At 33.7% G+C, this 14,564-nt stretch overlaps 1 protein-coding gene across 1 annotated transcript; it reads right to left on the bottom strand.

The window, feature by feature from the left end:
- Positions 1-12,356: 12,356 nt before the first annotated feature.
- Positions 12,357-13,541, bottom strand: LOC141532399 (uncharacterized). The gene has a single exon (XM_074250730.1). It carries the CDS (start codon positions 13,347-13,349, stop codon positions 12,357-12,359), a length of 993 nt encoding a protein of 330 aa, XP_074106831.1. The 5' UTR covers positions 13,350-13,541.
- Between the last annotated feature and the right edge of the window lie 1,023 nt (positions 13,542-14,564).

Raw genomic sequence — 14,564 nt, 5'->3', positions numbered from 1 at the left:
ACAGGTAGTCGAGTTTCTGTGTTAACTTTTGAAACTAAAGTAAGAAAAAAATTAATCAATAAAAAGAGAAATCAAATTGAAAAAAAAAATAAAGAATTAAGTCTTTACTTCATAAAGTTTATACTGATCACTATTGTCAGAAATAATGGTATCTGGATCATCACTATTATAGTGGTCTCTATCGTTAGGTTTGTCATGGGAACTACCATTATCATTGTCACTATTCTCACTAATATCACTAGAATCACTTCGGTTCTCAGTGTCATTATGAGAAGGGTTGTTTCCCGGTATTTTTTTTTAATCTGAACTAAAATTTTTTTCCGACATGGAGTATAAAGATAATCATGACAGCTTAATCCGAATTGAGTTTGAATATTCTTAAAGGTTAACCGCAGACATTTTTTAATTTTATGCCCTTCTAAATGAAACGGGTTACAACAACGATCAAAATGCTTAGTTGTTTTCATTATATGAAGGTTATTCGTATGCGAGTTTGATAAGTTAAAAGCAATTTCAATTTAAGTTTACATTTAGATTAACATTAACACTTACTTAAAATAGAGTTTGATTGCACAATTATTTGAAAGAGTTGAGTAATTAATTTTCAATAGTACCGTATGTTTATAAAGATCAGTAATAAATTCAACATCAATTCACCAAGATAAACAAATACCGTGATAAAAAACAAATACTACCAACGTAAAATTGTACTTAGATAAGAAAGGAATCTAGTCAATCTCGTAGTCGAAAGATGGCGCTTAATACATTCATGATGAATTTGAAAGAGGCGAGTTGTTTTGATCATACGAATAAACTCCAATTCATTAAATCAATAAATAAATGGTAAATCAATAAAACTATTGATTAAATTGTGCAATACATGCAATTTCAGAAAAAAAAATTGTTTAAATTAAGAAAAAGAACGAACGAAACGTCTTCCCACGATCGAATTGGTCTAAAAATTTTTTATATTTGTCCCAGTTTTTTTGAGAATTTTTTCAAAAAAATCGAAGGGGAGATATATTTCGAAAAAATGTTTTTTTTTGCTTAAAACTAAAAAAAAAAAAAAACAGAAATCCATCTGTAAGTATTTTTTTCTTGAAAGAACATTAAAAAATAAAAATTAAAAAAAAAACGGAACCGCGATAGCTGTATTTTTTGCGAAGTTGTAGCTGTTTAAAAAAAAAATTTGAATTTTGAAAAAAATCAATGTCTCAGAAACTGGTGGTCAAAAATATTTGAAATAATTTATGACGGTATTAAATACATAAAAAATTTTTTAAGAAATTGGAGCGGTTAACCTAAGAAAGTGGCCGATTTAGTATGGAATATATATATATATATATATATATATATATATATATATATATATATATATATATATATATATATATATATATATATATATATATATCAGAGAGGCAGGAGTTATTGTTGGGGATTCGGTATTTTGTGATTCACTCATTTTTATTATTACAATTAATTAATATTCACAATTACAAAAAGATCAATTATTACGAGTGAGTAGATAAACTCGTACAAGGTTAAGTTAATTCAGGCCGCAAACAATATTAATAATATCTTGCGATTGACCGAGACTTAGGAAATAACGAATTCGCGATCACCAGGACGTCCGTTCGATCTCGATCTCAAAGCAAGAATGTCTTTTCAAGAACTATTCTCAAATAGTCTGCCTGCTGCACATTTCTCTTTTTCTTATTAATTTTATGATACCCCTATCGTCCTGGGATCCCGACTACGTTGACAACCATGTGCCTACCTAGGCCTAAGCCTACCGCAATAAAACATTTTAGTTATATCTTATTTTACAAAATATTAAAGTAACAATACATTTCTTAAAATAACTAAAAAAATAGAAATATCCTAAAGAATATTCTCATTGCTTCGTCAGAAAATACTCCACTGTACTTTACTCTCCGACACGGCCATTCTGACAATCACACGCCCTCGGGTGTATATATATATTTCCGCGAGTTTTACACGTTTCTCTTCAATTTTATTAACTTGTTTTGACAAATCAGGCAAAGGATTTCGAGAGAAGAAATCCGCGTGAGCCATGTATTTGCCTTCTCTATAAACTATATTGAATTGAAAAGCTTGTAAATAAGCCCACCATCTATGTACTCTATCGTTAAGGTCAATCTTATTTTGGGAAGACTTTAAAGAATTGCAATCAGTCACAACGGTAAATTGTCGTCCGTGCAAGTAATGCCGAAAGTGTTTCATTGATTTAACAACAGCCATAGTTTCAAGTTCATAGGAATGATACCTGGACTCGGCTGGACTTGTTCTTTTACTAAAATATTCAATAACTTTATTTTTACCATCTACTTTATGCATAAGTATTGCCCCGTACCCATCGGAACTGGCATCGGTATGCAGTTCTATGGGATAATCCGGGTCAAAAATAATTAAAACGAGTTCATTGGTTAAAATACGAATTACTTCTTGTCGAACATTTTCATGTCCTTCAGTCCATTCAATATATTTTTTTCCTGAGGTGAGTGCATATAACGGTTTCATAATTTGTGAAAATCTCGGGACAAATCGTCGGAAGTAAGACGCAAGGCCAATAAACTGTCTACCCTTGCGACTGCGAGTCCACTCTGGAACCACTCTGTTTCCAGAGTCAGAGTGGAATCATACTAGATCCAGAGTGTTTCCAGAGTGGTTTTGTGCCTTTTTTTCAGAGTGAAACCAGATTGGATACAGATTGAAACCAGACTGTATTCAGAGTGAATACAGAGTGAATACATAGTGAATACAGAGTGAATACAAATTGAATACATAGTGGACCCATAGTGAACACATAGAAAATTCAAGATCGATACAGAATGGAATCAACGTGAAGCCAAAGCGGAGCCAGATTGGTTATTCAGTGAAACTATAGTGGAGCCAGAATGAAACCAAAGTGGATACACAGTGGATTCACGATCGATACAGAATGAATTCATAGTGGACCCGAAGCGGGTCCAGATTGGTTATCGAGTGAGACCAGAGTGGATGCGGAGTGGAGCCAGAATAAAACCAAAGTGGCGTCGGAGTTGAATCAGAATGCAACCTGAATAAAATTCGATTGGAATCAAAATGGAATGAGAGTAGATAAAGAATAAAACCAGAGTAGAACCAAAGTGAATACAAATTGTTGCAGAGTGAACTTTAATTATTTTCTTAGCAAATCCTTTATGAATTTTGAGTTACTCCAAAGTATTTTTAGATTAAATCCAAAGAATTTTTAGAACGGACCTGTCATGTTTACACTTCAGTATACCTACTGTGAATTTATATCGATCTTGTTTCGTCTGATCAAAATACATATGGTATTTTTTGGTCATTTAATAGTTCATAAATCATGAACCGGTTATTCTTTATAATCTCATTGGATTTTTTTGTTTAGAAAATTTTCAAAGTAGCTGTAACTTTGGAATAATAGTAACACCAATTCATTTTTTTAGCCTGAACTGTCGAACATTTTAAAGATTTTTAACTTTTTTTGGATACAAAGGAAATTCGGGACCTATTGTCTCGATTTTTATTGTTATTGATACAAATATCAACAAATTCCAATTTCAAATTTTGATTTCTGGTTAAAAACATTTTAGAAACCGATCATGCCGCCATCTATTAGATTTTACTTCAATCTCTAACACTAAAATTAATTCTCAGATTACTCATAACCTACATTTATTTCTCAGCTTGATCAAAATCGTTCAATTACTAGTACTGATGCCTTTTTGATATATAAATAAATTTTTTGAGTTCATTTATCCGATATTTAAGTAATCAGTTAAATATGGAGTTATCACGTTTACGTCAAAACATTTTTTGATTGGTGATGTTGACGTTCAAATCGTAGGTAACAAATTACCATCGAAATTGCAAGCTTTGAAAGTGTTATTTTTTTATACACGTATTTTAAATAATACTATCACAGATAGTGTTGCTGCAGTGATTGATGAAATTATTGTGTTTTGGAAGAAAGCTCGAATTCCCGTTCAAGATATGCAAAGATGTCGAGATAAGTTGAAAAAACTGTATGATGAGTGGCGCATACTTCTTAAACATAGAAATCGGAGTGAAGTTGCTGTGAAAAAACAAAATGAATTTTCCTGTTCATTAAAAAAATTATTTGACATCGCACCGTCAAATGTATTTGAAATGGTTGATGAAAATTCCAAAGAATTCTTGAATAATCAGAGATCAGATGAACGAATTGGTTTTATTGCAAATATTAAGACGAAATACGATGACGATGAAATTGGTGTTAAAAAATTAGAGAAACAATTGGATTTCGAAAAACGAAAATTGGAAAGTGAAAAAGAAAAATCATTATTTGGTAAATTATAATAATCAACTTACTCATTGATATTTTATTATTTTATAGTGAAGATATTTTTTGTCTTATCATTATCCTTTTTTGTAGACAAAAACGTTGAATTCTTATCAAGCCAAGGAAGTGCTCAATCAGTCTCTAGTGGAGAAGTATACATTCCAACTACTGCCGGCCAATTTAAATCAAGAAATATAAGAGGAACTCACAATATTCTCAACGAAAGAGTTGTAGCTACTTTTGATCGTTGTAAAGTAAGCGACAGAGATGCTGTGTTTATAACTACAGCTATTTGTCAGTCGCTTATCGATTTAAAATTATTAGAAGTAGATATTAATTCCATTATTGTCAATCGATCATCTATTCGCCGATGTCGGCTTACTATGCGAGAGTCAAAATCAATAGAAATAAAAAAACATTTCCAAGACTTAAAGTTATCATCTATTGTTGTACATTGGGATGGAAAATTATTACCTAATTTGTTAAATACAGAAACTGTTTATCGATTGCATGTAATAATTACTTCAGAAAGTAAAGAAATTATGTTAGGTGTACCAACGAGTGAAGATGGAACTGGAATGGCACAAGCTTCTGTAGTTCATAAGACATTATGTGACTGGGGATTCGACATATCTGTAAAAGCAATATGCTGTGACACTACTCCTTCAAATTTAGGCCTTCGTAATGGTGCTGCTGCATTACTGGAAAAATTGTTAGAAAGAGATTTGTTGTATCTTCCATGTAGGCATCATATATTTGAAATAGTCCTAAGATATGTCTTCGAAGCTGTTTTTCCAAATACTGTTGGTCCTAATGTTCCACTTTTTATCCGATTCCAAAAGCAATGGGGAGATTTAAATAAACTCAGTTACAAAACAGGTTTAGATGATCCGAAAAATGATAATATCTTGACAAATGAACAAATTGAATCTATTAGAACTTTTGCGACTGAAACTCTTGCATCACAACTGCCTCGTGATGATTACAAAGAGTTATTAGAGCTTACTTTAGTATTTATCGGTGTCATCCCCGAAAAATTTAGTTTTCGTAAGCCAGGAGTTTGTCACCATGCATGATGGATGGCAAAAGCTATTTATATATTGAAAATGTACATGCTTCGGGAGCAATTGTCATTGAAAAAAGGTGAAGATAATAAACTACGGCAAATATGTGTTTTTGTGCCAATGGTTTATGTTAAAGCTTGGTTTTCGTCGTCAAATAGTGTCAAAGCTCCGTACCATGATCTACAGTTTATAAAAGAACTCAACAACTTTAAGGCAATCAACAGTAATCTTGCTACTGTGGCAATTAGTAGATTTATGAATCACTTGTGGTATTTATCACCAGAATTAGCAATCATGGCTATTTTTGATGAGGAAGTTTCACAAGAAACAAAATTAAAAATTTGTCGCTAAGCTGCGTAAAGAAGAAGAAACAATTGTGATTGATGATATTCCGGAAGAAGACTTGGATTATACTAGTGAAAAATGTAGTGTTAAACTACATCGATCAATTTTTCAATAGATTCGAGTTACAAACAGAATTTTTAAAGATTCATCTTTCTGAATGGGCTCATAATGAACACTATAAAACTGCATTACGATTCGCTAAAAAACTATCGGTTGTGAATGACTGTGCTGAAAGAGGAGTTAAACTAGTGCAAGATTTTTGTAATCGTTATACTAACGATGAAAAACAAATGCAATACGTGTTACAATTGGTTAAAGATCATCGTCAAATGTTTCCTGACGCACTTAAAAAAACTAATAAAAAATTTCATGAAAGTATCTGTAATTAAAAATAAAAATGGTAATGTTTGTACATTTTCGATTCATTAAAATATTAATAATACACTTCTTTAATTGATTAATACTTTTCACGTAAATTATAGTTCAAAATTATATGCATAAGTAAAAAAGTAATCTAATATGAATAATAACCCGTCTATGATTGTTGAATTATTAAATGACCAGAAAAAACTATGAAAAAGATTATAGTTTCAATTTAGACCTCGAATAACTTCAAAACCGTTAGAATTATCAAAAATGATAAGAGACCTTTTTTGTAGACCGTTAAATTTTGCATTAGAAAAAATATTTTTGATGTGATTTGTTGGTTAGTTTATGACGTAAAAATTCCAAAGTAAAAATATAACTTTTCCCATGTTATTTTCCTTTAAAACTTTGACCGTCGGGGGGCGCGGGTTAATATTAAAATTAAGAGCTATAACTTGGCATGATTTTTTTTTTATACTCTCTAAACATGAATTAGTGAAAATTCACTGAAATAAGTGAATATTCATTTTTTCTAAGTGCTAATCGAACCACTTGGAATTGGCAGTGGTTCGATTGGCACTTACAATTAGTGAATATTCACTTATTCCAGTGAATTTTCACTAATTCATGTTTAGAGAGTAGATTTTGAACCGATTTTGAACTATCGTGAAAAAAAATTTCAAAAAACCCAACATAAGGACCACCCTAATATATATATATATATATATATTGGCCACGTCTAATCATATATAATCAGATTTACTTATGCATTATTATATATGATCATATGTAATTATTTTTACTCATATATGTCTGATAAAAAATGCTTTCGAGAATAACAAATTCATTTCATAAATACATAGAGAAATGGAATAGTACGGTAATGGTTCGTTACAATATTAGGATAATCAATTCATGACAATATTAAATAAAAAATCGCAGGCGTATGGAGGGCTCGAACTCAAATCTTTTTAGCTGGAAGCCGTCTGGAACGCTGCTCACTCGTCCAAGTCACCAGCATTAATATTGAAAGACATAAATTTATTAGACTTTTAACAACAGAAAGTACTGGTTTTTATAAAAATTTTTGCAATTTCATCAAATTCCGGAATTCAATAGATTTTTGTAAAGTTTAAGAACTTATTAAATTTGATAAAATTCGCAAAGTACAATAAAATTACAAAAAAATTATGTCATTATTAAAAAAATTAGAAAATAGTCACTGTCCAATAAATTTTTCGGTAATTATTGACAGGCTGTATGTCAGTGTCAAAACAATCGTATTGCCAGTCTAAAAAAAAACTTTTAAGGTCCCAAGAGTATTATCGCAAGATGTTTTGATCATATATGTTTGATCATTCCAAACCTCATGTATAATCATATATGATCAGACAAAAATTTTTTTCATCGTGTATACGATACTACTTGACGTACAAGTTCATAGAAATTGACGTGGTAATTAATTTGGATATCTAAATCGAAACATTGTCAAGTTTGGTAACTAAATAAAATTGTGTAATATCGTTATAATATTCTGATCGTTTCATTTTGTTTATAATTATTGGACCTACTAATTCTTGAATTTCATTTTTTCACTGGAAACCGACGAACGAAATGCTACTACGTTGGTCATCATTAATTTTTGACTTCTTTAAACCATAAAATTTGAAAGTAAAGTAACAATGAAAGTGAACTTTGAAGTATTACGACAAATTTATTTTTTACTTTAAATAAAAGTCATTGGAAAATTAATTTTTTCAAGTTGTATATTTTTTTCCTGTGATTTTTAATGCACAATTATAGACTGTATACATATAGTGAATAGGTTCATGTACGAAAAGCATTTTAAAAACAGCTGTAGTAAAAACTATGTCATGATTGATATGTAATTTTTTTAAGAGAATTTAGGAGAAAAATTGAAGCATACATTTTTACCGACATATATTACGCATGACTTTATTTTCTTCACCAGATATATTATATATAGACATTTACAATTTTCTGAAACTTACGTTCTATATGATAGGAATTTTATATTTTCTATTTTTGATTTTAAATACAATTTTCGATGTTGATCAACTCATAATTGATATAATAAAGTTTTTATTAAAATAGTTTTAGTGTACGTAAGATTGGGAGAAATCTTTAAATTTGTCAAAGATGAGATGAATAACAATTTTGATTATAAAAACTGATTGAGAAGAATTAATTTTTAATACTCTTTAATCAACATTTTTAAATAGAGATGTGACTAAATAAACAAACTGTTAATGTTGATTAATATATTAATATATATCATTGAAATTATAAAAGGATACGTTTTCCACTATGTAACATCTTATTATGTACATTTATATAATAAAGATGGAAAAAACTTTAAGAAGTATATTAATAATTGATTAATTTTTTCCAATGAAGGTAATTTATTATTTATATTAAATTATTTACACATTCAGATCCCTATGAAGTTTTATCGGATCTGACTTTAGTTTTGCTGTAGTTTTATCTTAATTAATTTCGATTTTATCCGAACTTATTCTAAATTTACTGACAGTTCAATCTAATTTTTAATAACTCCATTGTGACTCATGCAAATTTCACGTTGACTTCACGCTAGTTTAAATCTGAATGAATTCTGATTTGATTATTATTTTACTCTGATTTCATTTTAATTTCATGTTGATTCCACTTTGAAGCCATCTTGATTTTATGTAAAATTCACTTTGATTCTAATCTGGTTCCATTCTGGTATCACTCTGGTTCCACTTCGGTTTCATTCTGGATTCACTTTGATTCCACTCTGGTTCCACTTTAATTACATTCTGAGTCCAATTTGATTCCACTCTAGTTCTAGTCTGGGTCCACTCTGGTTCCACTATAGTTTCATTCTGAGTCCAATCTGATTCCACTCTGGCTTTAGTCTGGGTGCACTCTGGTTTCATGCTGGAAAATAGGCACAAAACCACTCTGGAAACACTCTGGAACCATCATGATTCCATAATGTTTCCAGAATTTTTTCAGACTGATTTCAGAATGATTTGAAAGTCGCAAGGGTAAGCTGGGTAACTGTCCGAGGAGCGGGTAACAACGTTAAAGAATTTATTTTAAGAGGGTTTGGACGAACTTCCCCATCTTTAATTTCATACCCGAGATATGAAACAGATGTTTTAAGGAAAGAATATTTTGAAAAATTAAATGAGAATCCCGCATCTATAAGAATTTTTAATACCATTCGAAGTCTTTCAAACGCTTCCTCTATTGTATCCGCAATTACTAATACATCGTCTAGGTAAACTACAACGTAAGTATACGCGAGCTCACCTAGTACTTTTAAAATTGCTCTTTGGAAAACAGAAGGAGCGTTTTTAAGCCCAAATGGCATTGTTAAAAATTCAAATTGGCCATCAGGAGTGACAAATGCCGTACGTTCTATAGATTCTGGATGTATGGGAATCTGATGGAAACCGCTGGCTATATCTAAACTAATATAAAATTTAGCTTTTCTAAGTCGCGGTATCTGATCTAAAATAAGCGGCAAAGGAAATTTATCTGCTATCTTGTTTTTATTTAATTCACGATAATCAACGCATAAGCGGTCTGATCCATCTTTTTTCTTAACTAGTAAAATAGGGCTAGCAAACGGTGAATTACTAGGACGAATAACATTCGCTTCAAGCAATTCATTAATTCTTTTTCTAACTATTTGTTTCTCTTCTACACTGTCTATATGGCCTTCTCTGTACCGTAATGCTCGGATCAATTAAAAGTATTTCAAGTTCACCACCGTTAACGTGAGTACGAGGGAAGCCTGTGATAAAAGAACTTTCATATTCTTTTAATATTGAAACTCATCTTATTTTATCGTCTTTATCAACATCGGTATCAACGGTATCAAAATTGATGATTTCAACTTTACTACATTCATTTATGACTTTAGATTTACCGATATTAAAATTAAGTTGGGAAATATTTACTTCAAATCCCAAGCTTAAAATTTCTCGACCAATTAAAATATTTTCGTTCAAATATTCATCCGGGACAACGTGAAAAAGAATCTCTAATGTAAACGAATTCATAATAACGGTAGACAAAATTTGCAAATTACAATTTACTGCAACATTTCCGATACCCTTTAAAATTACTAATTCGTTGACTCTTCTTCCCGAGAACTTAAGAGCAATCGATTCTTTTATTATCGAGCATTCCGCTCCCGAATCAAAACAATATGGAAACGACTCACCAAGATGGTTCAGAATACCCGTAGGAGCTGCTACTGTGCACAGATTTACACGACGTTCGACGCCACCGTTGTCCTTGTTGTTTCCTGGACCGCTACGACCGTTGCCTGAAGCTGTACAGTTTGGCGCAATATGGCCAGCTGCTCCGCATTTGAAACACGTCACAGGACGCGATGACGAGGGTGATCCTTGGCTGCCACGATAGTTACTGCTTTTCTCTACGTGTTTCTTCTTAAGTTTAGGACACTCAAACTTCTTGTGACCTATTTCTCCACAAAAATGGCACTTCATTGACACCGCTGGCTTGAAACGCTTTGAATCCGGTGCAGAAGGGTTATCTGACGCTGACACGGGTCTTTTTCGAGTGTAGGAGAAGCCTCGCATTTCACTCAAAAAGTCAACTTCCGTTTTGATGTCGGTAGTCAATGCTACGCGCTCCACCCGATTGTCAAGGTGAGTCAATCGCGCAAGCACAACCGCATTGATAATTTCATCGACCGATAAAGACCTCCAGCGAGCCTTCAGCGATGATCGAAGTCGAATGCCGAATGCACCGACACTTTCATCCTTGGTTCGTAACTCCTGGTGAAGTTTCAGCACGACCGCTGTCGCAGTTTCCTGTTCACCAAAACGTGACATGAAAAGTTCTTTTAATTGCGGCCACTGTATACCCGGAATTGCTGCTTGAGACAGCCACTGAGCCGCTGAGCCTTCCAAAGCTTTACTAAGCGCCGATATCAATCCGCTTCCTTGGAGAGGGTTTTTCAATAGGCACAATTCCGTTGCTGAACACCATGCAACAGGATCCGATCCCGCACTCTCTGGATTGAACCGCGGTAAAGAAACATTATTCTTTGTCAAAGACGGCTTCGGTAAAAAATTCTTCATAAGCTCGAAAAATGTATTCCACTGATCGCGTGCTGGATCAGATGGAGACGATCCCACTTCTGATGTCAGAGAGGCAGGAGTTATTGTTGGGGATTCGGTATTTTGTGATTCACTCATTTTTATTATTACAATTAATTAATATTCACAATTACAAAAAGATCAATTATTACGAATGAGTAGATAAACTCGTACAAGGTTAAGTTAATTCAGGCCGCAAACAATATTAATAATATCTTGCGATTGACCGAGACTTAGGAAATAACGAATTCGCGATCACCAGGACGTCCGTTCGATCTCGATCTCAAAGCAAGAATGTCTTTTCAAAAACTATTCTCAAATAGTCTGCCTGCTGCACATTTCTCTTTTCCTTATTAATTTTATGATACCCCTATCGTCCTGGGATCCCGACTACGTTGACAACCATGTGCCTACCTAGGCCTAAGCCTACCGCAATAAAACATTTTAGTTATATCTTATTTTACAAAATATTAAAGTAACAATACATTTCTTAAAATAACTAAAAAAATAGAAATATCCTAAAGAATATTCTCATCGCTTCGTCAGAAAATACTCCACTGTACTTTACTCTCCGACATGTATATATATATATATATATATATATATATATATATATATATATATATATATATATATATATATATATATATATATATATTTTCAAGTATTTTTTTATAGTTGTGTCTCATGTTTTCAATGTTAAACTACAGTACTTTTATAGATAGATATTTATTTTGCATTGTACAACAGTAATAACTGTTTTTTACAATTTTTTCATCACAGTTTTTAATAATTCAATCAGTATCTTAAAAGAAAATATTTAAAGCCCTGGTTCTAGCACCATTTTTACTTAAATACTTGATTTCTTCTTATTGTTAATATCACTTTTAACTAGCTTAGGTAAATTAGACATATTTGGTTCATTTTATATTAAATCGAAGTACATTAAAGGCTCTACAAACTATCTTTTATGGCACTTGTTGTTTAAAATTAAATTTAAAGGAATTCACTATATATATCCTCTGTGAGGCAATTATAAAAAAAAATAAATATTCTGCACTGAGTGTCAACTTCTTTGGCTGCCATCTAAACACCTTCGCTCGGGACTTGTTGGGCTGCTGCATCATATACATCGAGCACGGAGTCATCCCCACCTCTTGTGAGTTTTAGTAATTTACCAACGAATTGGCAGATTTCTTGCACTGGTTCACCTCTTAGCGTCTGTAGCAATAACCAGTCAAAGTCTGCTCCTGTTTTTCTACCCATCCAATTCAAGACAAAACTTCTCGCCTCTGCCTTGACACTATTCAGTAATGTTCTGCATCTGAAAATATGCTCTAGGGTCTCTTCTTCACCTTGGCATAAACGACATAGCCAATCTCTGTAGCCCTTCTTTCTTGCCTTTCCTATGTTGTCGCATCTGATTCTGCACCAAGCTAATTTCATCCAACTTGGTGTTTTCCTGTCTATCCAATACGGTTCAGTTTCCCTACAGGTCTTGAGAAATTTAAACCAAGGGTTGTAAGACGAATCCATAATTTTTTTGTTCTCTTCCTCTCTCATTGTGGCTTGGAGGTGGAGCAAGCCCTCCTCCAATTTCTGTTCTATCTGGCTCATTTCTACATTATCCCATATCATCTTTGTTATATCCTTGCAGCACATTTCTTCCAGGGCCTTGTTCAGCTTGCTACCCGACTTTGAAGGCCTGCCATTCAAGATTCCTCTGTATTCTTCTCTCAGTACTATTTTAGGCCATCTGCCTTCCTCCATTTTCATCACATCTAAAAGATACCGGTCTGCTCTCTCTCTACAGATATATTTTAAACTTTTAAGCCCACCCTCACACCTCCAGATGTATTCAGGAGTGTTTCTGGCTAGGCCCATCGCTGCTTTGCAGTATCTGCTATACACTGCTTCTATTGCCTTGCTGCCTTCCCAACCCCAAATCTCTACTCCATAAAGTGCCCCCGATCTTACCAGAGAGTTGTAAAAATACATCCTGTCTTTGAGTGAGTTCCTGCCTGTCCTCTCAATGAGCCCCCACGTAGAGTTTAGAGCTTTCTTGGCCTTGGCTGCCATCTCGTTGGTGTGTTTCCTCCAGTTGTTACAGCTGGAAATCCAATATCCTAAGTATTTGAAGTCCTTCACTTCTTCTATCTGATCATCTCCAATGTCGTCCAGAAAGATGTTGAAAAGCAGCGGGCTTAGTGGACAACCCTGCCTTACCCCTTGTGAAGCTTCAAACTTCCCGTTTGTTTCTCCATTGGCCACTATTTCGTTCACATTCCTCTTGTATACTGCCTTGATGAATTTCAGCAATCTTTCTCTAATACCTGCTTCCTCAACCTTGGCAAAAAGAAGTTCTCTATCCACGCTGTCAAACGCTGTCTCAAAGTCCACGAAGCAAATAAAAGTTTTCTGTCCCTTTTCTTTCACCTAGTGGTTTGTGACTGCGTTTATCACAAATACCTGGTCCCTGGTGCCTCTATTTCTTCTAAAACCTGCCTGACTTTCCTTGAGTATTTTATTTTCTTCACACCATTTCTCTAGCCTCTTCGTAACTATGTTGGTGAGTATTTTGTATCCTGCATTGAGAAGCGAAATTGGCCTATAATTTCTTGGGTTGTTTGGGTCCCCTGCTTTGAAGATTGGCGCGATATGCGCCGATTCCCAGCCTCTCGGTAATTTACCTTTCCTCCAAATCTCATTTAATGCCTCCAACAGTTCCTGCTTTCCCACCTCAGACATCTCCTTGTAGAATTCAGCGGCTAGCCCGTCTTCCCCTGGAGCTTTCTTATTTCTCATTCTTTTCAGAGCCGCCTTTAATTCTGCCATTATTATCTTTGCTTCCATGTTATCTGCGTTCATCCCATTATCCTCTCTGTCGGGCAGTTCTCCCTGACCCTCCTCCATCTCTTCCTAGGTCTCTTCCGCGTGCTGGGTTGTCTCCTCACTGGATTCAGCCCGACCTGCTGAGCCCCCCATGGTACCCATGAAATGGCTTGTCCATTGCTGTCCTGAGATTTCTTTACTGGCTTCTTTTCTTGGTTTCCCTCTAAACGCGTTCACTGCTTCCCACCACTGCGACATGTTACGGCTTTTATTGATCTTCGATCTTTTCCCCTCAAACCATTCTTCTTTCTTTACTTTATAGATTTCTTTGAAACTCTTCCTTGCCTCGTACAATGCCATTTTGTTGCTCGTGCTGCCTTCTTTCAGATATCTTTTGAGCGTTTTGAAGAGGACCTTCCTTTTCTGCTTGCATTCTCCATTGAACCAGGGTTTCGTTGTGAT

This window comes from Cotesia typhae, unplaced genomic scaffold (assembly GCF_013202065.1).
Source record: "Cotesia typhae breed Kobodo isofemale line unplaced genomic scaffold, CoteBio_Ctyphae contig_59, whole genome shotgun sequence".
Taxonomy (NCBI): Eukaryota; Metazoa; Arthropoda; class Insecta; order Hymenoptera; family Braconidae; genus Cotesia; species Cotesia typhae.
Note: the sequence above shows the minus strand (reverse complement) of the source record. Positions and strands in the feature narration are given on the sequence as shown.